At 45.7% G+C, this 25,980-nt stretch overlaps 3 protein-coding genes across 3 annotated transcripts; all 3 read left to right on the forward strand.

Moving 5' to 3' along the window:
- Nucleotides 1-1,125: 1,125 nt before the first annotated feature.
- On the forward strand, nt 1,126-2,929 carry LOC4346978 (vacuolar iron transporter 1.2-like). The gene is made up of 4 exons (NM_001422758.1): nt 1,126-1,547; nt 1,813-1,898; nt 2,020-2,134; nt 2,306-2,929. Exons 1-4 carry the CDS (start codon nt 1,309-1,311, stop codon nt 2,604-2,606), a joined length of 741 nt encoding a protein of 246 aa, NP_001409687.1. The 5' UTR covers nt 1,126-1,308; the 3' UTR covers nt 2,607-2,929.
- Nucleotides 2,930-20,228: 17,299 nt separating this feature from the next.
- On the forward strand, nt 20,229-23,366 carry LOC4346979 (uncharacterized). Its single transcript, XM_015755288.3, has 3 exons — nt 20,229-20,437; nt 22,702-22,916; nt 22,995-23,366. Exons 1-3 carry the CDS (start codon nt 20,246-20,248, stop codon nt 23,080-23,082), a joined length of 495 nt encoding a protein of 164 aa, XP_015610774.1. The 5' UTR covers nt 20,229-20,245; the 3' UTR covers nt 23,083-23,366.
- A 782-nt stretch (nt 23,367-24,148) lies between these two features.
- Nucleotides 24,149-25,778, forward strand: LOC4346980 (uncharacterized). Its single transcript, XM_015755454.2, has 3 exons — nt 24,149-24,555; nt 24,976-25,157; nt 25,247-25,778. Exons 1-3 carry the CDS (start codon nt 24,328-24,330, stop codon nt 25,332-25,334), a joined length of 498 nt encoding a protein of 165 aa, XP_015610940.1. The 5' UTR covers nt 24,149-24,327; the 3' UTR covers nt 25,335-25,778.
- The last annotated feature ends 202 nt before the right edge of the window (nt 25,779-25,980 follow it).

The following is a 25,980-nucleotide window of genomic DNA, read 5'->3' on the forward strand; positions in this document are numbered from 1 at the left end:
CATCTTCCAATTTGTGGGTACAGGGTTTGGGGATTTGATGGAAAGATTTTCTTTAACCTAAAATTCTGTAATTTTGCGCTTTGGGAGTAGTCTAGGGAACTCTTATTGGTGCTTTTAATTACCCCATACGATTTTGTTAGCTGACACCCTTTTCCATGCGGTGGATCCCACCAACCGTTCTCTCCCAACCCGCCGCTGTAGGTGCCACCGTTATCAACTATCACCCATTACCAGTCAGTCACTACCCCGTCACCCCTCTAAGATCCAGGAATCACGACAAGCGGTCGGAATCCATTCACGTGTTGAACACACACGTGTGTGTTCACCCATTATACTTTTCAGAGCGGTTGAAACCCGTTCGTGCAACGAGCATTAGGCTTATCGGATATATATTACATTGATAGCCTTTATGCAGTAAATTTGGCCAGCCTTACTGTGTCTTAGCTAGTAAGTACTCAGTTATGTTAGATTTCGTACGTTATACATTTAGCTTAGTTAGGCACCTATGTGAATGGCAGTATCATAGCAGAAATCGAACTGTGAATAATAATTGATACCTGTCATATCCATCCACTATAGAAGTTGTTTTAAAATATCAAATATATCCATTTAATTTGTTAAGTTTGTAGTAATTAAAACTTAATTAAATATACTAATAGCTTTCTCATTTTACGTGCGCCAACTTAATCTTCATCTTCATCAGTTTTAAACACTACCACAGTAGCTTAAAGCAATCAACAGCTGTTGCATATCATGCCATGTTTCGTAATTGGAATCAAGAGTCCTTAATCTATAAAGGTATTTCACAGGTAAACCACTTTAGGTTAACGTTCTTCACTTTTAACCTCCAAATTAAAAAGTCATATACATGAAAAATAGACGATGTGCATTTTTAAGATAGGAAAGCAAATATTACCACCTAAACTAAACATGCCACTATGGCACAATTAACAAATTTTGCTCCACTACCATTGAGGTATCAATTAATTAATGTCGTGAAAAGAAAAACACATTAATTCGAGTTCAAAAGACCTTGTATGACCAAACAGCCATAAATCCCTTCTTGGCAACCATCCAAGCCCAAATTGGTCATTTCACCAATGCTCTAACCCCTATAAATCCCCTCCCCAACCCTTCCCATTTCGCTCACACATCGATCACAGAAAGCTAAGCTAAAGTGCTAAACTAAGCACGAGAAAATCTAATCAACCAAGCTTAGATTAGATCATTAGCTATATATAGCTAGGCGATTTAATCATCCACGAGCTAGCTTATTAGCTAAGCAGTAGCAGCAGCAGAAGATCGAAGATGGTGAAGGAGTTCGTGCAGGACGAGGAGAAGCAGCGGCTGCTGCTGGACGAGCACACCGAGAAGCACTTCACCGCCGGCGAGGTGGTCCGCGACATCATCATCGGCGTCTCCGACGGCCTCACCGTGCCGTTCGCCCTCGCCGCCGGCCTGTCCGGCGCCAACGCCCCCTCCGCCCTCGTCCTCACCGCCGGCCTCGCCGAGGTCGCCGCCGGCGCCATCTCCATGGGCCTCGGAGGGTAAGCCCAAAACCAAAAATAAATAAAAATAAAACAAAATAAAACTTTCCTCCTCTTCTTCTTCCTCTGCAAATCTCTTTCTGTTTTTTCTTTGATTTCTCAACTATTTTGCTTGGCAAAATGGCAAGCATATGAATGCATGCGTTTTCACAGCCAAATTAATTAATTAATTACCCTTTTTTACCATGTTTTTTCGCTGCATTTTTCTCTCTTGGAATTAAAGTTAATTTTGATTGTTATTGGATTATTTTGATTTTAATTATAGGTATCTGGCGGCGAAGAGCGACGCCGACCACTACCACCGCGAGCTGCAGAGGGAGCAGGAGGAGATCGACACCGTGCCGGACACAGGTAATTAATTAAGTCGGTAACAGTAATTAATTTCTCTCGGAGTTTTTTTTTACTACATCTGAGTTTATTATTACCACGGTGGTGGTTCGACGGCTGAGATTGGTTTGGCCCCACTTGGCAGAGGCCGCGGAGATCGCGGACATACTGTCGCAGTATGGGCTGGGCCCAGAGGAGTATGGGCCCGTTGTTAACTCCCTCCGCAGCAACCCCAAGGCCTGGCTCGAATTCATGATGAAGTAAGGGGAAAAAACTAATTAAATCGAATTAAATTTAAATTAACTTCATTATTATGGAATTTCATATTTCTTATGACAATAGAAATGATTTACATCTCATGATCAGTGTGGGTGTCGTGTGTTAAATACTTGGAGAAATATATAATAACTTATCGGGGACACATATTATAGGTTTGAGTTGGGACTGGAGAAGCCGGAACCAAGGAGGGCGCTGATGAGCGCGGGAACGATCGCGCTGGCTTATGTGGTGGGTGGGCTGGTGCCACTCCTACCCTACATGTTTGTGCCGACGGCCGACCGAGCCATGGCCACCTCGGTCGTCGTCACGCTCGCCGCACTTCTCTTCTTCGGCTATGTCAAGGGCCGGTTTACTGGCAACCGGCCCTTCATCAGCGCCTTCCAGACCGCTGTTATCGGCGCTCTCGCCTCCGCCGCCGCCTTCGGCATGGCCAAGGCCGTGCAGTCCATCTAAGTACTGTAGCCGGAGCTCCGGCTGCAGGCATCCAAGTAAATGTAATTAATTTAGCAGATCCAATAAGTATTGCAGAAATGTATGTATAAGTATTTATGTACGTTTGCTGCGTGCTTGTAGTGTATTAGATGTTCTGGAGGTGTATCCGTAGTTAGCCCTAAGTGTACCATGTACACGAGTGTAATCACTCATTTTATATCGTCTTCTATTTTGGCTCCCTTTTTTATATTCGGTTGGGATTAATTAATAATGTATTGTCGATTTGTAAGCAATGATGTGCTTTGTTATCTATACTTACTTAATTTAATTAGGTAGTTCGGTGCATTGAGAGGAAATGTGGATGATAGTTGATGGGCTGTGAAGAACAGACACGGCCAAGATTAATTTTCAGTGCAACCCAATATTTGTCAAACTATCAGCAAAATTCTTTATTTTTTCAGAGAACGATCATCAACAGTTACATTATTACTAAACGTGACATATGCAGTGATAAAAGATATTTTTTATAAATATTTGAGTTTCTCGCAGGATAAAAATTCTACTCACAGTGGTTTATTATTATATATGAAACAATGATACTCTATACTCTATATGTTCCTCAGTTAGGCGGTACAGATGAGGGGCCTCATCGGTGCTGGTTGTTATCCGGCACCTATAGGTTGTACGATTTGAAAAACAAAAAACGGACTTGGCTCAATTCGAACCGATGCTCCAAATCCACCAAAAATAAATCGAAAAGCGAGAGAGAAAGGGAGTACAATTTCATCATATAAATCAAGCCGATGATTGGATAATGAAGAAACAGATACCCAAGAAAACAAATCATTGAATAAACACATCACATAACCAATATTTACAAAATTCATCACATGGATTTGGAAATTCTAAGACCACTCGTTGCTGTTGTTCACCATGGAGAACTTCAGCCACCTGCTGCCCTACAGATAACTACTGATGTTGAGATCATAGGGATAGAGGGATGAAAGGAGGGAGAATAAGAGGGGAGGAGGACACAAACCTTTGGCGTCAGTGTGGAGGATGAGGCCAGCGGTGGGAGGATGTCACACCCTGAAGTTCTTCTCTCAAGCCTAAATTGAATTTATAAATCACCTAGAGAAAATACCGGTGTCAAAGCAAGAGAAACCCTAATAAATTAATGCAAATAAAAATCGGAATTGGCATGTGGGATTTTTCTTGAGTTCTACATGTCGAAATATGCTAACAAGATTTTTAGTGGAATTTTCAGAGCTTTAGAAATAATTTTAACCAATTAAAAATAAGCACAAGCATTATTTAATCCCTGGAAATTCTTCTCCTTTTTCTTTTTCTTCCTTTTCCCCCTCCTTTTCCCCAAATGGGCCGCCGGCCCATTTCCTCCCCCTCCCGCGCCTTTGCTGGGCCGGCCGAAGGCCACGGTCCAGCCGCTCGCCCGAGCCCCCCTCCCCCTCGGACGCTGACAGGTGGGGCCCACCTGTCAGGCCCATCCCTAACCTCCGGCCGCCCGCCGTCCGCAGCCGCCGCCTCACAACCGCCCGCGCCCGCCTTCCCCGCGCCACGTCGGCCAAGACCGCACGTGCGTCCGCCCCTCCCGCACCCCTCAAACCCCTCTCCCGCTCGCCCGCGCCCCCGAGACGGCCGGGATTCGAATTTTGAATCCCGCCTCTCTCTCCACCTCCACCTCCCCACGTCGGCCGGCGAAATCGGGCCACTCCCGGTCGTTCCCGACCTCTCCGCCCCTATATAATCCATCCCCGCATCCTCCTCCTCATTTTTCCTTTTTCCGCCAGCCTCTCCCGAGCTCTCCATCGCTCCTGCACCGTACACCCACCCGCCGCCGCCTCTTTCACTACTCCGGCCGCCTCTAGCCGCCGCTAGGGCCGCCGCCGCCGTTGGGTTCGCGCGGCCGAGGTCCACCTCGTCCACCCCTCCTCCGTCGAGGTTCGCCGCCGGAGCCCCATCCCTGTCGTGTGCCGGTAAGAAACGCCATGGCCGCCGCCTTCGGCCGGCGTTTCCGCCCTCTATGGTCTCTCTCTCCCTCTCTAATCCTCTCCATTTCGTTCCTTAGGTCGTCCCGGACCCCGTCCGCCGCTTGTCGACCTCCCTCCGTTGTTCCTCGTCGCCGGTCGCCGTCGTTTCCCTCCACGCCGGTCGGACCCCTTCGGTGAGGACGCCCCTCCTTCCCCTTCCTTCTTCCTCCTCTCTTTTCCCTGGTAGCACCGCCGCTTAGACGTCGTCGCGCCGCCGCCGTCTGCCGAATCGCCGCCGCTGTCCGCCGGTCGCCGCCGGTGCCGCGCCGCCGCCGTGCCATAGCCCCGGGTCGGCTTGAGCCGCCTGCGCGCGCCGGCCGAGGGTAGATCGGTGCCGTCGGTTCGGCTGCCCGCGTGGCTGCCACGTGGCCGCTGCGTGTGCGCCGCGTCGGCGCCACGTGTGCACCACGTGGTGCGCCGCTCCTTCCCGGTCTGTGGACCCGGTCCACCGTGGACCGCCCTACCCGAGTCACTGCCATGTGGGGCCCGCATGTCGGCGCCGCCTCTCTCTCTACCAGGGTTATTTATTGCGCAATAAATCAAATAAGGATTTTTCTGTTCATAGTAAAAGCACATTGAATCTTCTAAAATTCATATCTAATTCATCCGAGCTCCGTTTAAGCCCATTCAAGTCTCAGTAAATCAAGCAAAATGTGTAAAATCCATTAAAAATGGTTTTGTTCTCTGTTTCAGTAGTCTTATAGCATGTTTGTATTGTTTGTTTTGTTTGTCGCTTAGATTCCGGCTCTCCCAACGCTCTGGTGTACTTTGAGATAGTCGCCGAGGTTCCTCCAGCAGCAGAGCAAGGCAAGTCATGCTTGTCACTTGAACATGTTGATCCTATATTGCAAATGTTCTATTGTTTTCCTTCAAATCATGCATTGTTTTACAATGATACTATGGGGTGTTTACCTACTGTTACAGCCATGCTATTTTTGTACCATGCTCCTTTGTTAGCTTGTGTTATAAACATGACTAGAGATTGGACTAGGGATTGCTTAGCCATGCTTAGTTCAACTAGCACACAATGGGGGAAATCACATTAATGCTTAGATATCGGATTCTAGTAAGACGTTGGTTAATGCCATCGCTCCGGTGTTGGTTAATTAAGATATGTTAAATGGTGGGCTGTGGGTGCATGGTTTTGTTGGTCGCGCCCATGGCATTTAAGGACCGGTTCGCGGGATGCCCTGGAAGAACTTATCGTACTTACCACAAGCCAACGTGGGCAACGGTTGGGCTTGTAGTGTAGCTTTCCTCTAGTTAACGCATCCAGGCAAGGGTGGGCGTGATGGAGCGGGGCGGGCCCTGCGACGGCCTCTGTCGCTTCCGGATTCACCTAGGCACGAGAGGGGACTGCCCGTTGCCTGCTAGGGACAGGGGTGAAACCTGAGGTGTGGTGTGCTTGGCTAGAGGGGGTTATGCGAAGAGTCTTGTCACGACCTCTTTCCGGTATGTCGTGGTGGCATGTCGGCGCACGGAAACATGTCGTGGGGCTGTGTCTTGTGGGTAAAGTTGTACACCTCTTATCAGAGTAAAACTATTCGAATAGCCGTGCCCGCGGTTATGGGTGGTCAACCAGATTCACCGTGATTAGTCTTACCCTAGTTTAGTCTGATGGAACTGATTAGTTCAGGTGGTTGGTTGGGCCTGTTGCAACGTGGTGTAGCGTTGAACAGTGGATGGTTAATATTGATTAATTATTACAACTGTTTTACTGTTTTCAACTACTGTTTATAAATGTTCGCTTTATGCAAAAGAACCTCTCTAGCTATCCTTTCGTAATATCCTGCATCATACCCCCTGTTCCGATATGACTTGCTGAGTACAGTGGGTAGTACTCAGTCTTGCTTTATTTTCCCCAAAACCCCAGAGTTTGAGTATGCGTCAGATGGTGGCTTTTCCAAGGAGTAGCCTTCGTCCGTGGCGTCGAGGATGCCTATGGAGTGGTGTTCCCGCTGCAGTTAAAGTCAAGGCTTAGTTCCGGTTATCTTTTGTTTTTCCGCTGCATTTATGTAAGACTTTTATAATGTTTGTAAGACGTGGATCTGTATGTCAAATTTGTCGTTTGTGTACACCGGCCGGTCCTGGACGGGGATTTTAATGCACATTCTGTTTGGAATTCTATTCGGGAATTTCTGGGCGTGACAAGTTGGTATCAGAGCCGACCTTGACCGTAGGACAAGCCAAATGGAAAAACCTCAGAGCCCTCTGAATCCTTTTCATTGCATATGTTCTTTGCAATTGGATTTGTTTCGGGAAAATTGGGATCTGTTCTTGTGGTGCAAGGGAAAAATTTTGGTCGCTCGTTTAAGTGAGATTTGTCAAATCAAGTCAGTCTGGGGTTTTAGTAAAATTATTTGAGATTTATTCGACAGTCAGTCGGGATTTGATGGGAAGAATGCATTAGGTCCTAACTCAGGAATATGGGTTGCAAGGTATTTATGCTCTTATTATTAGTAGTGTGTATCTAATTTCTCATTATTTTATCGCTATGTAAGTTCGTCTTATTTATTCGCCCTCATGCAAAAATGGTCTATACACAAAATTATGCTCTCTTTAGTTCACTTTCATTGAGTCTTTTACTGCTTTATTTAAATTGGATTTGAGCATGCATTGATCCTACCCCTTTGTCTTCTCTAGATGGCCGATCACCCACCCAACCACCGCGGAGAAGGCATGGATGATTTTGTGGCAGAGTTGGCTCGCATGACCCTAGTGGTGGGCTACCCCAACGCGCCGGAGTACTCGACCGTTCCACCGCTCAATGGCGAGCTTCCCCACCGTGTTCGTCTGGAGGTTCATGGCTATGTGGGCACCTGCCTCGCTAATATGGTGGTTGAGGCATCTGGGGGCACTGCAGATCATGCCTGCTAGGAGGCAGCATATCTGATGATGGCCAGACTTCGTGAGCGCCACAACTACATCTTCTGCAACACGGCATACCATTTCCACCCTCGTCGAGCAAGTGGTGACGATGTCAACACCTTCCGCCCGACAGCCGGCGAGAACGACACCACCTTCGGCCACATGTGCGCCGTGATGAGGGGAATGGACAGGATGCACTCGGATCTGCACAAGGCATCCAAGGCCTTGAATGACAGGAAGCTCGTGAGGATCATAGCTTTAAAGGATGAGATAGCGCGCCTGAAGAAGGAGAACGCTTAGTTGAAGGGTCTCTCTGCGCTAGGAGGAGTTCGGATCCGCACCACGCCCCGCAAGTCTACGACTGCTCCCGTGCGCATTCAGCTTGCGCCCAGGAACCCACCTCCTCCTGCAGCTCCTCCCGCAGCTCCTCCTGCAGTTCCTGTAGCGCCCGCAGCTCCAACTCCAGCCCCAGCTCCTGTTCTAGTGTCAGCTCCCGCGTCTGCTCTCTCCTTCGCTCCAGCGTCAGCCGCCAGGGGTCTAGCCAGTGGCAGCCACGACCGCAGCAGTAGCAGTTCCAGTGGCTCAGAGCCGGGCAGCGGTGAGACGTATCTGCCAGACTCCAGGAGCCGCTCAGAGGAACCTGGCGACGAGCAGGAGGACGCATTCGACTCCACCGACCGCAGGAGCCGTTCCGAGCATTAGGCTCGTTTTCCCTTAGTTTATCGACTGCTTAGTAATTGCCTGTTAGTTTGTGTGTCTAGGTTTGTTCGCTTGTGGGTCAGTCGACGGTCGATATCATGTGCCTATGATACGACTGTCTTAATAAGGATTTGCTTGCCGTTTTAAGTGTTTTAATTCAGATCAGAACAATTGCAGTTTAAATTCCTATATAATAAAGCTTAGTTCCTGAGCATCTGTTTTTCTTGTTTTCTCCCCCTCCGTCTGCTCTCCCTTCAGATGGTCAACACCAGGAATGGCAGCCGTGCAGCAGGTGAGGACAGCAACAGCGAAGAACGCACCGATGGTGGACACCCCAACAGCGCCTCTGGCAACGGTCCGCCACTGCTCCCCGAGAACCCGACGCTCGCACAAGTGATGACCCATCAGACTCAGATGATGGCAGCCATGATGCAGCAGCAGCACCAGCAGATGCACCAGAGGATGCAGCAGCAAACCGAGCAGCAGCAGCAGTAGCAGTTTGGTCCCCCTCTCCCCCAGTTCAAGCTGCCGGAGTTTCTACGTGTCAGGCTACCCACCTTCTCTAGCACCACCAACCCCATGGAGGCGAATGACTAGCTCCATGCCATAGAGAAGAAGCTCAATCTCCTGCAGTGCAATGATCAGGAGAAGGTTGCCTTCGCCACACACCAGCTCCAGGGTCCCACGTCAGCTTGGTGGGACAACCACATGGCTACCCGTTCGCTAGGCACAGAAGTCACTTGGGCGGAGTTCTGTCGCAGCTTCAGGAAGGCGCAGGTGCCTGACGGGGTGGTGGTACAAAAGAAGAGGGAATTCCGGGCACTCCACCAGGGCAACAGGACAGTGACTGAGTATCTCTATGAGTTCAATCGTCTAGCGCGATATGCACCGGAGGATGTCCGCACTGACGCAGAGAAGCAGGAGAAGTTCCTAGCAGGCCTGGATGACGAGCTGACCAACCAGTTGATCTCTGGAGACTACGCCGACTTTGAGAAGCTGGTTGACAAGGCAATCCATCAGGAGGATCAGCGCAACAAAATGGACAGGAAGAGAAAGGCAGCGCAGTTCCGGTCCAACCAAGGAAGCCACCAGCGACCACGCTTCTTTCCTGGACAGCAGGGTGGACCTACCACCATGATCGTCCGCCAGCATCGCCCTTTCAACTCAAGCAGCTTCCACCAGGGAGCCAATGGCAGCCAGAACCACCAGGGAGGTCAGCCCAACCGCAGTGCAGCTCCGCGCCCACCAATGGCACCAGCATAGTCAGCTCCATCAGCCCAAGCCAAGAAGGAGACTGGAACAAAGCCAGGGTCCTGCTTCAACTGTGGTGAGCATGGCCACTTTGCTGACAAATGCCCGAAGCCAAGGCGTGCCGGGCCAAGGTTTGTCCAGGCTCGTGTCAACAACGCAACAGTACTTTTTGATTCTGCACCAGAGGTCGTACTGGGTACGTTTCCTGTTAACTCAATCCCTGCAACAGTACTTTTCGATTCTGGTGCAACACATTCGTTCATTTCAAAGAAGTTTGTTGGGATACATGGGTTAATAAGAGAAGAACTTAGTACACCAATGCGGGTTCATACCCCAGGGAATAGCTCCACTTCGGTTCAATTCAGCCCTTCTATAAGAATAGAAATCCAAAGATCACCATTTCTAGCCAACCTCATTCTTCTCGAATCCAAAGACCTAGATGTCATTCTTGGGATGGATTGGTTGACCAAGTTCAAGGGTGTCATTGATTGTGCGAATCGCACAGTCACCTTGACCAGCGAGAAGGGAGAAACATTAGTGTACAAATCACCAGTCTCACCAAAGCAGGGGGCCTCCTTGAATCAGATTGAGGTGGAAATTCCAGCGGTCACCGAGGAGAAGAGTTCGAGGAAATTGGAAGATATCCCCATAGTCTGCGAGTATCCCGAAGTGTTCCCCGAGGACCTCACTACTATGCCACCCAAGAGGGAGATTGAATTCCGGATTGATTTGACACCGAGAACTGCTCCAATTTAAAAGAGACCGTACAGAATGGCAGCCAATGAGCTAGCAGAGGTCAAGAAGCAGGTTGATGAGCAGCTGCAGAAAGGGTACATTCGACCGAGTACTTCACCTTGGGGTGCTCCGGTCATTTTTGTGGAGGAGAAGGACAAGACGAAGAGGATGTGTGTCGATTATCGCGCACTCAATGAGGTCACCATCAAGAACAAATACCTGTTGCCGCGGATTGATGATCTGTTCGATCAGCTGAAAGGAGCCAAGGTGTTTTCCAAAATAGACCTGCGATCAGGCTACCACCAGTTGAGGATTCAGGAAGAGAATATTCCCAAGACAGCCTTCACCACTCGGTATGGGTTGTATGAGTGCACGGTTATGTCTTTTGGACTTACCAATGCACCTGCATTCTTCATGAACCTGATGAACAAAGTGTTCATGGAATTTCTGGATAAGTTTGTTGTGGTATTCATCGACGACATACTTATCTATTCAAAGTCTGAAGAAGAACATGAGAAGTTGAAGGAGCACCAGTTATATGCCAAGTTCAGCAAGTGTGACTTCTAGTTGTCGGAAGTCAAATTTCTGGGTCACGTCATTACAGCTCAGGGCGTGGCAGTCAATCCATTGAATGTGGAGTCAGTTACCAAATGGACCCCACCTAAGACCGTGTCACAGATTCGGAGTTTTCTTGGACTTGCGGGTTATTACTGTCGGTTCATTGAAAATTTCTCCAGGATTGCCAGACCTATGACTCAGTTGCTTAAGAAAGACGAGAAATTTAAATGGACGGCCGAGTGCGACAAGAGTTTTGAGGAACTCAAGGAGAGATTAGTGTCTGCTCCAGTTCTGATTTTGCCCGACCAAACAAAGGACTTCCAAGTCTACTGCAACACGTCCCGCCACGGGCCTGGATGTGTTCTAATGCAAGAGGGCAGAGTGGTCGTTTATGCCTCGTGGCAGTTGTGTCCACATGAAGGGAACTATCCAACACATGACCTGGAATTGGCAGCAGTGGTTCATGATTTGAAAATATGGAGGCGCTATCTGATTGGCAACCGCTGCGAAGTTTATACGGATCACAAGAGTCTGAAATATATCTTCACCCAACCTGATCTAAATCTCCGACAGCGAAGATGGTTGGAGCTAATCAAAGATTATGACATGAGCATTCACTACCATCCGGGCAAAGCCAATGTGGTGGCAGATGCTTTAAGCAGGACAAGCTACTGCAATGCTTTGTGCACCGAGGGCATGTGTAAGGAATTGCAGCAAGAGCTTGAACACTTCAACTTGGAACTTGTTGAACACGGGTACGTGGCCGCCCTAGAGGCACGACCTACGCTCGTGGATCAAGTCAGAGCAGCCCAAGTAAATGATCCTGAGATAGCTGAACTGAAAAAGAATACGAGGGTCGGAAAAGCCCGAGACTTCCTTGAGGATGAACATGGCACAATCTGTGTCACGCCCGGAAATTCACTAGTAATTTCCGAACTTATTTGTGCATAAAATCCTCGTCCAGGAATCAGCCGAGGAACACAAACTGACAATTTAATATACAAATCCATCATAATAATAACGTTACACACTTACAAAAGAAAAGAAAACAGCAGCGGAATAACGGTCTAGCGATGGCTTCAGCTCCACTCCCACATGCAGCTCAACTGGGGTATAAGCCAAACGTCTTCTCCTTCTGGATCCTTTTTCTTCAACTGAGGTTGATTGATTATTGCAAGAGTGAGCATATGACATACTCAACAAGCCACACAGCAAATATGCAAGTGCACAAGGATACCAAAGGATGGCATAATATAGGCTCATTTGCAAAAGCAGCATTTAGCAAAACATTTAAGAGAAGTAAAACAGTCGAGTAATTAATCAGAAATTTTAATCAACACTGAATAGCACACCCATGCTGCACAGGCCCAACTATCCTGAACAACCATACCCGGCTGTACAGATCTAACTCCAAACCAGGAGCTAAACAAATTATTACCAGTTATAGCATCAATAATTATTGTGAGAGGTGTGAGACTAATCACGAAAAACATTGCTCAACCCGCCCATAACCGCGGGCACAGCTATTCGAATATTTTTACTCTGGCCAGAGGTGTACCACTGTACCCACAAGACACAGCCTCAACATCATGTCTACCATGCGTCGCGATACTGGAAAGTACCCGAATAGAGGCTGTGACAATACCCTCTGCACAACATAACTCACCACAGTGCACCATTCCTGGATCATAATCACCCCCTTATGAAACAAGGCATGGACTCCCCAGCGACCCCCGTGGGCTTATCTCCGCCACTTCTTAGTCTGGTGCTCCGCAATGAACCATGTTATACAAAAGGTAAAGCCGTTGCCCACGCTGGCTTGTGGTTGGCACGGTTAATGTTTCACAACAATAGCTCGCGAACCGGTCCTTAATTGCCATGAGCACGACCTTCAAAACCATGTGCTCACAACCCACCATTAATCATATTTTAATTACCAATTAATTATCATAACACGATTAACCATCGTGAGCTACCATTAAATATAACCATAAATAATAATGTAGTATATATGATTCATCCCATTAGTGAGCTAATGTTTCTAAGCATGGCTAAGCAATTATATCTAACATTTAGTTGAACCAATATATATAAAGCTCAACTAGTCAAATTATAATATCCCAAGGTATCAAGGAATAGAGTAATCAATGCAAACAGGCCATAACAAAGGAATAGATTCACACCACCCAGTGACATTCGAAAATAAATGCACAGTTGAAATAAATAGAGAATTTAAATATAGGATCAACATGCTCAAAGGATTGTGTTTAGGATCTTTGTGACTTGCCTTGCAATATTCGGTCTTCAATTAATCTTCTTGAACACTCCCGACGCACTCACGAACCTTCGCAACGACGGAAACGACAAGCTAACACGCAAAACGAAGAAAAAGACTAATAAAAACTAAATAAACAGTAAAAAAACAAGCATAAACAGTACATGTGGATATTTTTAACATGTAGATCTCGATTTTAGATGAATTTAGCAACTTGAACCAGTCAAAACCGAGTTACGATGATTTAGTTATGAATTTCCGAAGATTTAATCCCAATTAAACCTATTAAAGAAAAGACTATTCCAAATTAATTAAATAATTTACAAATGATTTATAACTGAGATAAAAGATTAAAGCAACCTCCGAAATAGATTAGATTATATTTGGTAGATGACATATATTAAAAAGAAATAATATGCCACTGAAAAGAGCGAATGGATTTATATGGCTGAGATTAATCTTGACCGAGTCGACCAAGATTGGATGGCTTAGATTGATCTGGCAAGCGGGCCTCACGAGATACCGACTCAACGAGTCAATTCTACGTGACACGGGATCACCCAAATGATTAACCGAAACCGGCAAACGGAACCGGCGGCTCTGAACAGCTCAACACGGACGAACGAACGAAGCACGGGGAACACCTCATTCGAACGAACGAGTGAACGACTCAACAACGGCTGTGACTAAATCGGTGAGCTAGACACGACTCACGATAAAGCCCCGGTATGTCAAACGATAGGCCGGTAGGAATTTAAGGATGCACCTACGGCTAGACAACTTGGCTACCGAGCAACGGCTAAAGCGGCGGCTGGGTTAAAGCGGCACATAGCTGCGACACGGCGGCACTAGGGCGACTTGACTCGGCTAGGCAGCGGCGACTTGGCGGAGACACGCGGCTAGGGTTAGGATTACGGCACAGCGACGGCTAGGCGGCTAGCGCAGCGGCGACGCTAGGGCAGCAGCTAAGCGTGGCACGGCGGCGGCTACTCGACGACAAAAACGAGAGATTAAAAACTAAACCGAGGGAACACGGATAGAAGTCTCACCGAACCAAAATGATCGGAGAGAGAGAGATGACGATGGCTACCCGGCGGCAACATACGGAGACGACTACTACGCTAGACAGACAGCGGATTAGGTCAGATCGGATTAAGGCCCTAGGGAAAACCTCACAGGTGAACGGCATAGGAGCGGCGGTTGCCGGCGAACCACGGCACAATAATGCAAACGGAGGGCACCGGGAGGTAGAGAAGGCGACGGCGATTTCCGGCGGCAACACATGAAGATGATGACGACACTAAGGCCAAATTAGATTAGATTGGATCAAGACCCTATGGATAAACTACACCGGTGAACGACATCGGAGAGAGGAAAGCTCACTGAGGGGTGGCGCGACGATGGAAGATGACGGCAGACGGCCGGCAGCGAGGTAGAGGCGACGACAGGGTCGGGTCAGCGATGGCGGCGACGTTTCAGCGATTTTCGGCGAAGAAAAACCGATGGCCGGGCTTCACCTTGCTCCTGCGAACCCAATGGAGTCGACGGCAACCGAGGGCGACGACGGACGACGACGAACGGCGCGACTGAAGATGGAACAGATCGGCTTCACGGTGACGACGGTGCTCCGATGGCTTGCGTCTTCGCGGAGGTGGCTGCCGGGTTTCTCCTCACTGTTGCGATGCCGACAGTGGATACGGCGAGGTCCGGCGACCACGGAGTCGACGGCAAAGCTTCGCCGGAGATTAAAACATGGCAACGGTTCGGCCTTCACGGTGACGGCGACTTCCGGCGGGGTTCGGCGCAAAAGAACGGGTGGCCGGGGTAGAGCTCTTCATTGCGAAGCCGAGGGAGGTGGCGGCGCTGACCGCCGACTTCCGGGGCGACGGCGAATGGCGGCTGGAGCGGCGGCCGGAGGTGGAGAGAGAGGGAGAGCGTGGGGAGAGCGTTTCCGGCGACGGCGGAAGACGGGACTTGAGGGGATGAGTAGAGGACGACTAGGGGGTCCTTTATATAGCATGGGAGGCCGGGATCGAGCCCACAACGACGGGAAAAACTCGGGAAAGTTTAGATCTTCGCCGGAAAAAGAAAAGGTTGAACCGCGAAATTGGAAAGGATTTCCATATAAACTTTTGGGGATTTCTTGGGGACAAGGAAGAGGAGATTGAGAGGATTCCATTCCCGCAACCAATTCGGAAATAAGAGCAACGGAGAGGTTGGATTTTGGAAGGGGATCGGCGGCAACAGGCACGGCACGGCTCGGCTCTGGCTCTGGCTCTGTCCAAGCTGGAAGATGAACAGTAGCTCAGGGAGAGAAAGTAGACTTCTTGCCGGGCTTTTCTTTTCTCAGCCTGATTAGAAGAGGGAGCAAAACCAGACTTTGGCTGAGAGAAGAAGAGAGGATGCAGGCTCGGGTTGGGCCGGCGGAAGAGAGAGGAAGGAAAGGAATGGGCCGATTCAGCCTAAGACAAGGGAGGAGAATTTTATTACTTTTCCAATTAAAATAATCACTTAAATGATCTTTGAATTGTTAAAAATACTTCCAATGCTCAAATAATTTCAAGAAAAATCCTGAAAATACTTGGACACTCAAAGTACTTAAACAAATTATAATTAGACCATTTAATGATTAATTTAATATGTAGGTAATTACTGAAATGCTCTTTGTATGATTAAAATTAGGAATTGAGCTCCGAAAAATCCGAGAATATTCCAGAGAGTATAATTAACCATGGAGAATTTAATAAAAATTAAATCCATCCATGCTTTATATTTAGGAAATTTTATTTCCCACATTTAACTTCACTTGTAAATTAATGAACATTTAATATAACTTCTAATAATAATTTATTAAATAATTTATAAATCCTGAAACAAAAATCAGGATGTGACAATCTGGATGGGAGAAAGATTGTGCGTGCCTGATGACAAAGAGCTAAAAGATCTTATACTCACTGAGGCTCATCAGACTCAATACTCCATTCATCCGGGTAGTACCAAGATGTATCAAGATCTCAAAGAAAAATTTTAGTGAGCCAGCATGAGGAGGGAAATAGCTGAATTCGTCGCGCTCTGCGATGTTTGTCAGCTAGTTAAGGCAGAACATCAGAGGCTCGTAGGATTGTTACAACCTCTTCAGATCCCGGAATGGAAATGGGAAGAAATTGGAATGGATTTCATAACAGGTCTGCCCAGGACATCATCTGGCCACAATTCAATCTGGGTAGTCGTGGATCGACTTACCAAAGTTGCTCATTTCATTCCAGTGCATACCACTTATACGGGCAAAAGGTTGGCAGAGCTCTATCTCTCGAGAATCATGTGTCTGCATGGAGTACCCAAAAAGATAGATCTGATCGAGGGAGCCAATTCACTTCAAATTTCTGGCAGAAATTGCAAGAGGAATTGGGAACCCGGCTGAACTTCAGCACAACCTACCATCCGCAGACCGATGGTCAGACCGAGCGGGTCAATCAAATATTGGAGGATATGTTAAAGGCTTGTGCGCTTGATTTTGGTGGAGCATGGGACAAAAACTTGCCGTATGTGGAGTTCTCCTACAACAACAGTTACCAGGCTAGTTTGCAAATGGCACCGTTCGAAGCGTTGTATGGCCGGAAGTGCCGCACACCTCTCTTCTGGGATCAAACCGGCGAACGTCAACTGTTCGGAACAGAAGTGCTAACTGAAGCAGAGGAGAAAGTCAGAACCGTCAGAGAAAGGCTGAGAATTGCACAGTCTCGATAGAAAAGCTACACAGAAAACCGCCGAAGAGAGCTCACTTTTGAAGCAGGGGATTACGTGTACCTTCGTGTTACTCCGCTCCGGGGAGTACACCGTTTCCAATCGAAAGGCAAGTTGGCACCACGCTTCGTAGGACCATACAAAATCTTGGAACGAAGAGGAGAAGTTGCTTATCAGCTAGAACTTCCATCCAACATGATCGGTATCCATGACGTGTTCCACGTGTCCCAGTTAAAGAAGTGTTTGAGGGTACCCGAAGAACAAGCCGACTCGGAGCACATCGATATCCAAGAAGATCTGACTTATGTGGAGAAGCCAGTTCGCATCCTTGAGACCAGTGAAAGAAGGACTAGAAATAAGGTCACCAGGTTCTGCAGGGTTCAGTGGAGCCACCATTCAGAGGAAGAAACAACCTGGGAAAGGGAAGATGAGTTGAAGGCCGCCCATCCGCACCTCTTCGCCAGCTCTTCCGAATCTCGGGGTCGAGATTCCGTTTAAGGGGGGTAGGTTTGTCACACCCTGAAGTTCTTCTTCCAAGCCTAAATTGAATTTATAAATCACCTAGAGAAAATACCGGTGTCAAAGCAAGAGAAACCCTAATAAATTAATGCAAATAATAATCGAAATTGGCATGTGGGATTTTTCTTGAGTTCTACATGTCGAAATATGCTAACAAGATTTTTAGTGGAATTTTCAGAGCTCTAGAAATAATTTTAACCAATTAAAAATGAGCACAAGCATTATTTAATCCCTGGAAATTCTTCTCCTTTTTCTTTTTCTTCCTTTTCCCCCTCCTTTTCCCCAAATGGGCCGCCGGCCCATTTCCTCCCCCTCCCGCGCCTTTGCTGGGCCGGCCGAAGGCCACGGCCCAGCCGCTCGCCCGAGCCCCCCTCCCCCTCGGACGCTGACAGGTGGGGCCCACCTGTCAGGCCCATCCCTAACCTCCGGCCGCCCGCCGTCCGCAGCCGCCGCCTCACAACCGCCCGCGCCCGCCTTCCCCGCGCCACGTCGGCCACGCCCGCGCGTGCGTCCACCCCTCCCGCACCCCTCAAACCCCTCTCCCGCTCGCCCGCGTCCCCGAGACAGCCGGGATTCGAATTTTGAATCCCGCCTCTCTCTCCACCTCCACCTCCCCACGTCGGCCGGTGAAATCGGGCCACTCCCGGTCGTTCCTGACCTCTCCGCCCCTATATAATCCATCCCCGCATCCTCCTCCTCATTTTTCCTTTTTCCGCCGGCCTCTCCCGAGCTCTCCATCGCTCCCGCACCGTGCACCCACCCGCCGCTGCCTCTTTCACTACTCCGGCAAAGTGTGGGATATCAACTAGTTACATGTAATGGCTAATGACCTTCTTAAGTGGTAGTACCTCACATCTGTCGAATACCAGGCAATATCTTTCTTACACCTGATGGTTCAAAAATATGCAGTGCTAATGATTTATCAGGCTTTGTTTTGGATTTAATATAATGTACTCTACATACAGAAAGTCTGCATATTTATAGGCACTTGAGTGGGGGCCTTCTTCCGCTAGCATCTACAAGATTTGATCGTTCACGATTAAGATTTCCAGATGTGTGTATGTCCTAGTTGTTTAGTAATTATTTTATGGTGGCTAGCTAGCATCATATGTTCAAGTTTGCAGTTAAAAAGTTCAGTTTGTACCATTGAACTGAAGATGTTGGCTCAGGAAAGGTGTTCTTTTGCTGTATGATGATGCTTGTGGTGCATTTCTGTTCTTCTTTTTATAATGCAGTGCAACCCTTTATTATTACTCCCTTCTGTTAATTGTTATTCTGACATGACTAGTCTGGTTTGGCTACCTATGCAATCATGGAGTCTTAAACATTATTCTGTTAAAGGAAGTAGAAGTAGCTTCATTCCACATTCATCCCAATCGCAATGGTTTGGTTGTTTGCAAATTAATGAGATGCCTCCAGTAGTCATGCTATTAATAAGTAATCTCCATTTATTTTCTTTTATTGTCCTCAGCAGCTTCATTCTACTAGTATGCATGTCAGAAATGCCATTTATGTCTTACGGGTATACAATGGTATGCTGACGAATTCTCTTTATCCAGCTTGTAGATATATCAATGCGTTATCTTAAAATCTGATTCAAAAAGCCATTTCAAATTAATCAGATACTGACCAAATCAAACAACCGATTCTGATCAAACTAAACAACCAGATTTTGATTCTAGATGATTTACTGCCACCTGATGTCTTAAGATTACCGGCGTTGTTCCAAATATCAGAAAATACCAACCATAGTCCATAGAAACTCAGAATAGCCTTAACCTCAAGCTCTGTAGTAGGCACTAGGCAGTAAAACATCGCCCCTCGCCACCATCACCATGGCCACGGCCATGAGAGAAGAAGGGGAGAGGGGGTAATGACATTTGGGTCCCACCACTCACTGACATGTGTGGGCCCAATATATTTGTTTTTATTTTTTACCTTACCAGATTCCCACTGACATGTGCATCCTATTAGGGGTTTTGTTTTTAAATTTTGTTGGTATAGTGCCACTTAAGCCGCCACATCGGACGAATACAAGTCAATAAGCGCCATGTTAGTCGAAACCGTTGGTAATTCAATTGAGGGACTTGATTTACACCCGTATTAGAAGTTGTTACCCTTCATACCTAGTTTTACAGTTGAGGAAATTAAACTCAACTTATAGTCGAGGAACATCCAATGGACCTTTTTCCTTTACCAAGCCAATCTGTGCTTGCAAACATGCATGCCCAACTTGAGAAGCCAACGCCGACAGCGGACCCCTCTTGCTCCACCCTCTCCAACCTCCGCCGTGACCTCTCCCGGCCGGTCGCTGTCGCCGGGCCTCACTCCCTCCCTTGTGCGCGTATGGGAAGGGGAAGAGGAGCCAAGGATGGGAGGAATAGAGAAGAAGAGAGGAGGAGAAAAGCAAGAGGTAGGGGGAAGAAAGCAAGATAGAAGGGGAGATAGAGAAGAGAGAGGATGAGTGAAGGAGGTGGGTCCATTGACATGTGGGTCACACTATTTTCTTATTTTATTGTTTGACTAACATATTGGCCTATGTATTTTGTTTTTTAAAAAAAATGTTAAATATTACTTCATGTGCCACATTAATGCCACGTTAAATGAAGACGGAGTCAACTTAGCCACGTAGATGCCACGCCGGCTGAAACCACTGTGCAATCTCCAAACTTGGAATCTATATTGCACCGATTTTGACCATTGAGAGACGTATTGCAGTTTAAGAACGAAAATCAAACTAGCGGTCAAGTTAAGGGACCTAAATTGAACTTATTCCTTAAAAACGTGAGTTCCTCAAAGCTGAACGGGCCGGATTCCAAACAAGGCCCAACACGATTTTTTTTTCTTTTCTCTTTTTACACAAGGAGAAGAAGGCCGGGACCCGGGACGTATCTTTCATCGACTCGGTTCTCTTTCCTTTTCTACCCCCACCGAAAAAGGAAAAACAAAGAAGAAAAAAAGCTATGGCTTCTTCGTCGCTGCTCCGATCCGCCGGCGGCGCGCTCCGGCGGTGGATCCCTCGGCGCCTCTTCCCCAGCACCAGCTACCGGGTTTGGTTCGGGAGGAGACAATCTGGCTATGAACAGGCGTTCGCGGAGAGCCCGCGGCGGCGCCATCTCGGCTCCGATTGCGGCGGAAGTACCGACGACAATCAGGTATAAATCTCTTCCTCTTCCTCCTCTGGGAACCCTAATTCCCTACGGCCTATGTTCTTTTTTTCCTCGAACATCACAAAAGGATTGCACATCAATATATTAGAAGAAAATAATATCTGTTACACAACGCAATTAGCCAGACCGACTTATGCTAAGAAGGAAAAAAACAAAAGACCAAGGAAAGCAACTGGTTTACTACCACTCTAAACAGCGGGAAGGGGCAGAACCCACTACTCTCCTAACAAAACCCCAAAATTAGTAATGACAGCTAACGACCATAGATGGCCCTCTGAGAGGATTGACCGTAGGACCTCCGAGACCAAAGATACGGCCCATGTTCGGTTAATCCTCAAGTGGGGGTGATTGGTTGGAGGGGATTATTCCACACCTAAACCAAACAAGGCCGACATGTGTGTGAATTCATCATTCTAGTGAGTTTTGTTATGGGGAATCAGGGCCAGGATTAAACAGATTTAGTTTTGTTTGTTCCATTCGGATCAACTTCGAATTATAAGATGTGGGTGAGAGTCAATCGATAGCCTAATGCGAGCTTATGAGAGTGGTAGCATACAGCATACTAGCACGGCCTGATTCACGAAAAGGAAAAAAAAACAAAATGAAAGCATTGCCTGTAGTTAAAAAAAATTATTCCTGCTGATGGGGAGCAAAGGTTGTGATATTCACCATACGCCAGATTTTAGTGCAAGCTAATGTTTTGTTCCATCTGTCCAGAAACTTTTCTCAATGGATGGCTTGATGAAGCATGTACTTTTAAGCAAACTTGTTGTAGATCCAGACAAACTTTTCGTAAATTCTGAAAATGAGTAATTCTAAGAAAAACGGCGTCACTCTAAATGTCCTGAAAATGTTATATGTATGTCCATCGTCCTGACTAGTCTTTTTGTTTTTGAAAATTCTTTTTAGATAATGTCCTGGCTAGTCAATTAAAATGCAGAAATTAATGTTTCCACAAATCCTTTGCACAAAAAGACCTTCCACTGTTTGGGTGTGGAATTATTTAAACTGCTTATTTAGTTCAAATTCGTAAGGATTTGAATCCAAATCCCCAGTATTCAAACATGCCGTTAGTGGATAAAATATATCACTCCTTGTACTTCACTTTGCTAATTTAAATTACATAAGAAAAAATAATGGGAGTAGTGGGCACTACCAAAGGAGGGAGATATCTTGTTGTGGACAATTTCAACCATTTCTTGCAAACTATCATGTTCAAAACTTCAAAATGAAAATATTCACCACAGGTTTTTATTGTCTCCAACAGCTGAAAAGATTTCACAACCAATGTCAACAAGAAAAATCCTAATCATAAAGTGGTCTTAGCAGAAGAACTTGGCAGCCTTATCATGCTGATAGTTTAACAGTGAGCCAGTGATTGACAAATAAATCTTACTCCCTCCGTTTCATATTATAAGACTTTCTAGCATTGCCTATATGCATATAGATATTAATGAATCTATACACATATTTGTCTAGATTCATTAACATCTATATGAATGTGGGCAATGCTAGAAAGTCTTATAATATGAAACGGAACGGAAGAAGTAAAACAGTATATGCGCAACTACCTTCAATTGAACAAAATGATGTTTGTCACAGAAAATAAAAAGTACAGTCCGCACATGAAAATGCCACACGAAGATCGTGATTAATATTGTAGCACACACTGTCAAAGCGAAAAATTGAACTCTTAGATCCTTATGCTGCAACTGTTTCTTTACAACTTTTAACACATTCTTCATTTGCCTTATTCAAAGTGGCAAATTTTCTAGTAATCAGTGTTCAGATATAACTTAATCTGGATAACATTCCATCTATAAATTGTTTTAGGGAGAAAATGTGGCTTAACAATTCAAATAGTAGATTTTACTAATATAGTGGAATAAATAAAACATATGTTGTGTTTAATGATTCAGTGTCTTGCATTGCACTATTGCAAGTGAATTTCCACATTTGACATAGTTAAACTATATCTGACACAGAAGTCAAAACGTCAAATGCATTTTTTTACCATGAACAGTAACTTGAATTTAAACTGGTATACCTTCAGACCTTGTTATTTTCATTAATGGAAATAGGAAGCGCTTAAAACTAACCACTAAATCTATATATTTACATGGAAAATCTTCCTGACATAGGTAGCATGGCCTGATTATACCAAAAAAAAAAGAAAGAAAGAAAGATAGCATATGCTGATATTGTGTACACCAGATGCAAGTTAATGTTTTTTTATTCTATCTGTCCAGAAACGTTACTCAATGGATGAATTGTTGAAATGCAAAAGGCAATTAGAGAAGAACAAGGAGGGAGCTTTTAGGCCCGCTGACATTCCAGACCATGAAAGCAAGAAAGACGAGCTCTATAGAAAGATGAGATCGACTTTTGACAAGCTGTGCCACTGCTTAGATGAGCAGGAACATATACTTCGAGAAATTGAAGATCAAGTTGACAATGATGAAAAGTGTGTAGTTCAGTTCATTGTTTTGGACACATGTTTTTTGTTCCCTTTTCCTAATAATGCTTCTTTTTGTACATACAGGTTTGATCAAGTCAAACAATATCTGGTGGCGATCCCTAGCTTCGTTTGTATTGGTCTTATTCTTGATAGGATGCATATGTTTGGTTGAGAGATTGTGTTATGACTTTTGACTTTTGGCTAGTTAGTGTACCCGAGGTATTGACCACGCTATATAGGACTTGGTTGTGGACACAGCAAATCAGCAATATACTCTGTGATGTGATCTGATTGATAAAGGTGTAAGTGGGTAACCCGTTTATTTTGACTTATAGGTGGGTTCATGGGTTAGCCACTTATCCTTAATGATTGACCTCATTGATGTTAGAGAGACCGCTACTACTTGTATGATCGTTTTGAACGAAGGAAATAAGGAAGCGCAATTCAAAGGGATCTTATGATTGCCTCGTTTCTTTTTTCCTTTGGAAAGCAGTGTCTTGTGATTTTCGAATGCTGATTTCCACTTTTCTGCCAAGCATAAGTAATTTTTTTGGCAAAAAAAAAATCAAAAAAACTGCAAGTTGATCAATGTCTCAACAATTGTTCATGCTCACTGCATTTCAATCGATAACAAGTGTTAATCTGTGGTTTTCATTTTGCCTTGTGGATCAATTAGTAGTTCCTAGAAGGGCTCCATACTAGGGCTCACCGGCTACCACACTGTCGAGAAGTCAGCCGCGGGGTGTCCTATACATTGTAGGAGTAGAATGTTATCCAGTATAAGATGATTTTGTAATTAATTGGCGTCTAGCAAAACTAAATTAAAATAAAGAAACAAACTAAAAAAAATTATCCAAAACAACAAATAAACTGTCCCTGCAGTCACTGCATCATACCTCATGTGGGCTGGGCCTGAAAACAAGGTCACCGACGGTTTTCTCCTGCGCTGCGGAGGATTCAGGCGATAAGAGCAAGTTACAATTCATCTATAGCCAATCTAATAGCCAATTCATACAATAATTGCTTACTATATTATTAATGTATGGTCCCACCTGTCATACCCACATTGCGTCTTAGAGTCCGTGCTACAGTTGGCTACAGATGTGTAGCCCGTTGCTCTTCTCTCTCATCGTTTATCTTATTAAAATATGTTTATAGCTGATTAATAGCCTGATATTGTACCTGCTCTAGTGCCGTAGAGCCCTTGAAAAGAGGAGGGGAGAAGGATTCGCCGGGTTGATTTGAATAACTGCTACATATCGGGTTCCTGCACGACGCTAGCGCTGCCTCTTCTGCTAAAAGTAGCACTTACACACGATTTTTTAAAATTTGTTTGCTTTAATTAATTTTCTAGGTTTAGGGTTAGGTCTCGAGACTCCAAGAACAGCTTCGATTCCTCAGTAGGAGGAGGAGGAGGATGGCTTCGTCGTCTTCGTCGTCGTTGCTCCGATCAGTCGCCCGCGAGCTCCGGCGGTCGATCCCTCCGCCGCGCCCGCGCCCGGCCATGTCGGTGATGGACCGACTCGCCCCGCGTCTCCTCAGCACCGAGTCCTCTAACCACAAGATGAACCCCTCCTCCTCCTCCTCGCCGCTTCTGGACAACTTCTTCCGCTCCGATCGCGCTAAGAGGATGGATACCAGTAAGGTATAATCATCTCCTTCTTCTCCCCCTTTGTTTTTCCCAATAGATTGCACCGTAGTTAATTTCCCACGATTTGTCTCTTGCAACACCAAGTGTGTTTCTTCATTCAGTCTTGGGAGGAGCTCCCTTATCAGATGAAAAAAAAGACAAGTACATAGAAAATAAATAAGCGCATTTGGTCTTCTTTAATTAAGATAGAGGCAAAAGAAAAAAAAAGAAAGATCAATTTTGGGGGAAAAAATTACTTTTAAAGCTCAGCTAATGTAATGCCTAATGATATGTCACCTTGTTTTAAGTGGTGCCTCGACTTATCTCACATTTGTCTGATACATGGCAAATTCTTCTGAAAAAGATATTATGAGTTTATGTTTATGACCTACAGGATTTGATGATACTAATCCATGTTTTATTCTGTCTTCCTAGGTTCAATTCTCAAAGGACGACCTTAAGGAATTTGATAGGTATTTGGATGAGAGGACGAAGCAAGCTGAGAGGAACTTGTTGCTGTCTCTGGACAAGTTCTGTGATGCCTGTGAAAGACGGGCTTCTCTGCTTCGAGACATCAAAGCGATGTTAGAGGCTAGAAATAAACGGTCTGCCCAAAAGTAAGCTTTGACTTTATTTATTTGGTCATATATGCTATGCACATATATTCCATTCATTCCTTTATATCTTTCTTCTTTTGACATTGCAGGTTTCTTCTTGTTAAGCAATGGGCAGTGTTAATTTCTTACTCCTCTGTTCTTGGTTTTGCTCTTTATAATCTGCATTTGTTTAGTTGAGAAGAAAATGTCAGCTGCAAGCTCTATGACCCTTTGCTATTAAAGTATGATTGTGTTATGAGCTTGTGGTCAATGTCTTATCAGGCTTTGCTTTGGATTTAATGTACTCCGTATACTGAAAATCTCTATATCTATAGAGATTTGCTCCGGTCCAACAAAAAAGTATCTCGAGATACCAGTACCTCGAGGTACTTACTTTTTGTTGGACCGGAGCAGATCTCATATCTATAGGCACAGGAGTGGGCCTTCTTCCGCTAGCATCTAGAACATTTGATCATTCACGATTACGATTTCCAGATGTGCTTATATCCTAGTTTTCAGTTTTTTTTTTTTGGTGGCTGGCTAGCATCATGTGTTCAAGTATGCAGTGAAAGAAAAAGTTTAGTTAGTACCATTGAACTGAAGATGTTGGCTCAGGAAAGAAGGTGTTCTTTTGCTGTATAATGATGCTTGATTGCTTGTGGTGCACTACTGTACATTTAATTTGTTTTGTTGTCCTCGGCAGCTTCATATGCATGAAAGAATTGTCATTTCTGTTTTATGGGGGTATATACATATATGCTGATGATATTTTTTATCCAGCTTGTAGATATATCAATATAATGCATTATCTTAAATCCTGATTCAAAAAGCCACATCAAATCAA

Source organism: Oryza sativa, chromosome 9 (assembly GCF_034140825.1).
Source record: "Oryza sativa Japonica Group chromosome 9, ASM3414082v1".
Lineage (NCBI taxonomy): Eukaryota > Viridiplantae > Streptophyta > Magnoliopsida > Poales > Poaceae > Oryza > Oryza sativa.

Coding starts and splice junctions, on each gene's coding strand:
- LOC4346978 (NM_001422758.1), top strand. CDS start 1,309: ATGGTGAAGGAGTTCGTGCAGGACGAGGAGAAGCAGCGGCTGCTGCTG. Junction 1,548..1,812: donor ATCTCCATGGGCCTCGGAGG/GTAAGCCCAAAA, acceptor TTTTAATTATAG/GTATCTGGCGGCGAAGAGCG. Junction 1,899..2,019: donor CGACACCGTGCCGGACACAG/GTAATTAATTAA, acceptor CCCACTTGGCAG/AGGCCGCGGAGATCGCGGAC.
- LOC4346979 (XM_015755288.3), top strand. CDS start 20,246: ATGGCTTCTTCGTCGCTGCTCCGATCCGCCGGCGGCGCGCTCCGGCGG. Junction 20,438..22,701: donor GAAGTACCGACGACAATCAG/GTATAAATCTCT, acceptor CTATCTGTCCAG/AAACGTTACTCAATGGATGA. Junction 22,917..22,994: donor CAAGTTGACAATGATGAAAA/GTGTGTAGTTCA, acceptor TTGTACATACAG/GTTTGATCAAGTCAAACAAT.
- LOC4346980 (XM_015755454.2), top strand. CDS start 24,328: ATGGCTTCGTCGTCTTCGTCGTCGTTGCTCCGATCAGTCGCCCGCGAG. Junction 24,556..24,975: donor AGAGGATGGATACCAGTAAG/GTATAATCATCT, acceptor CTGTCTTCCTAG/GTTCAATTCTCAAAGGACGA. Junction 25,158..25,246: donor AATAAACGGTCTGCCCAAAA/GTAAGCTTTGAC, acceptor TTGACATTGCAG/GTTTCTTCTTGTTAAGCAAT.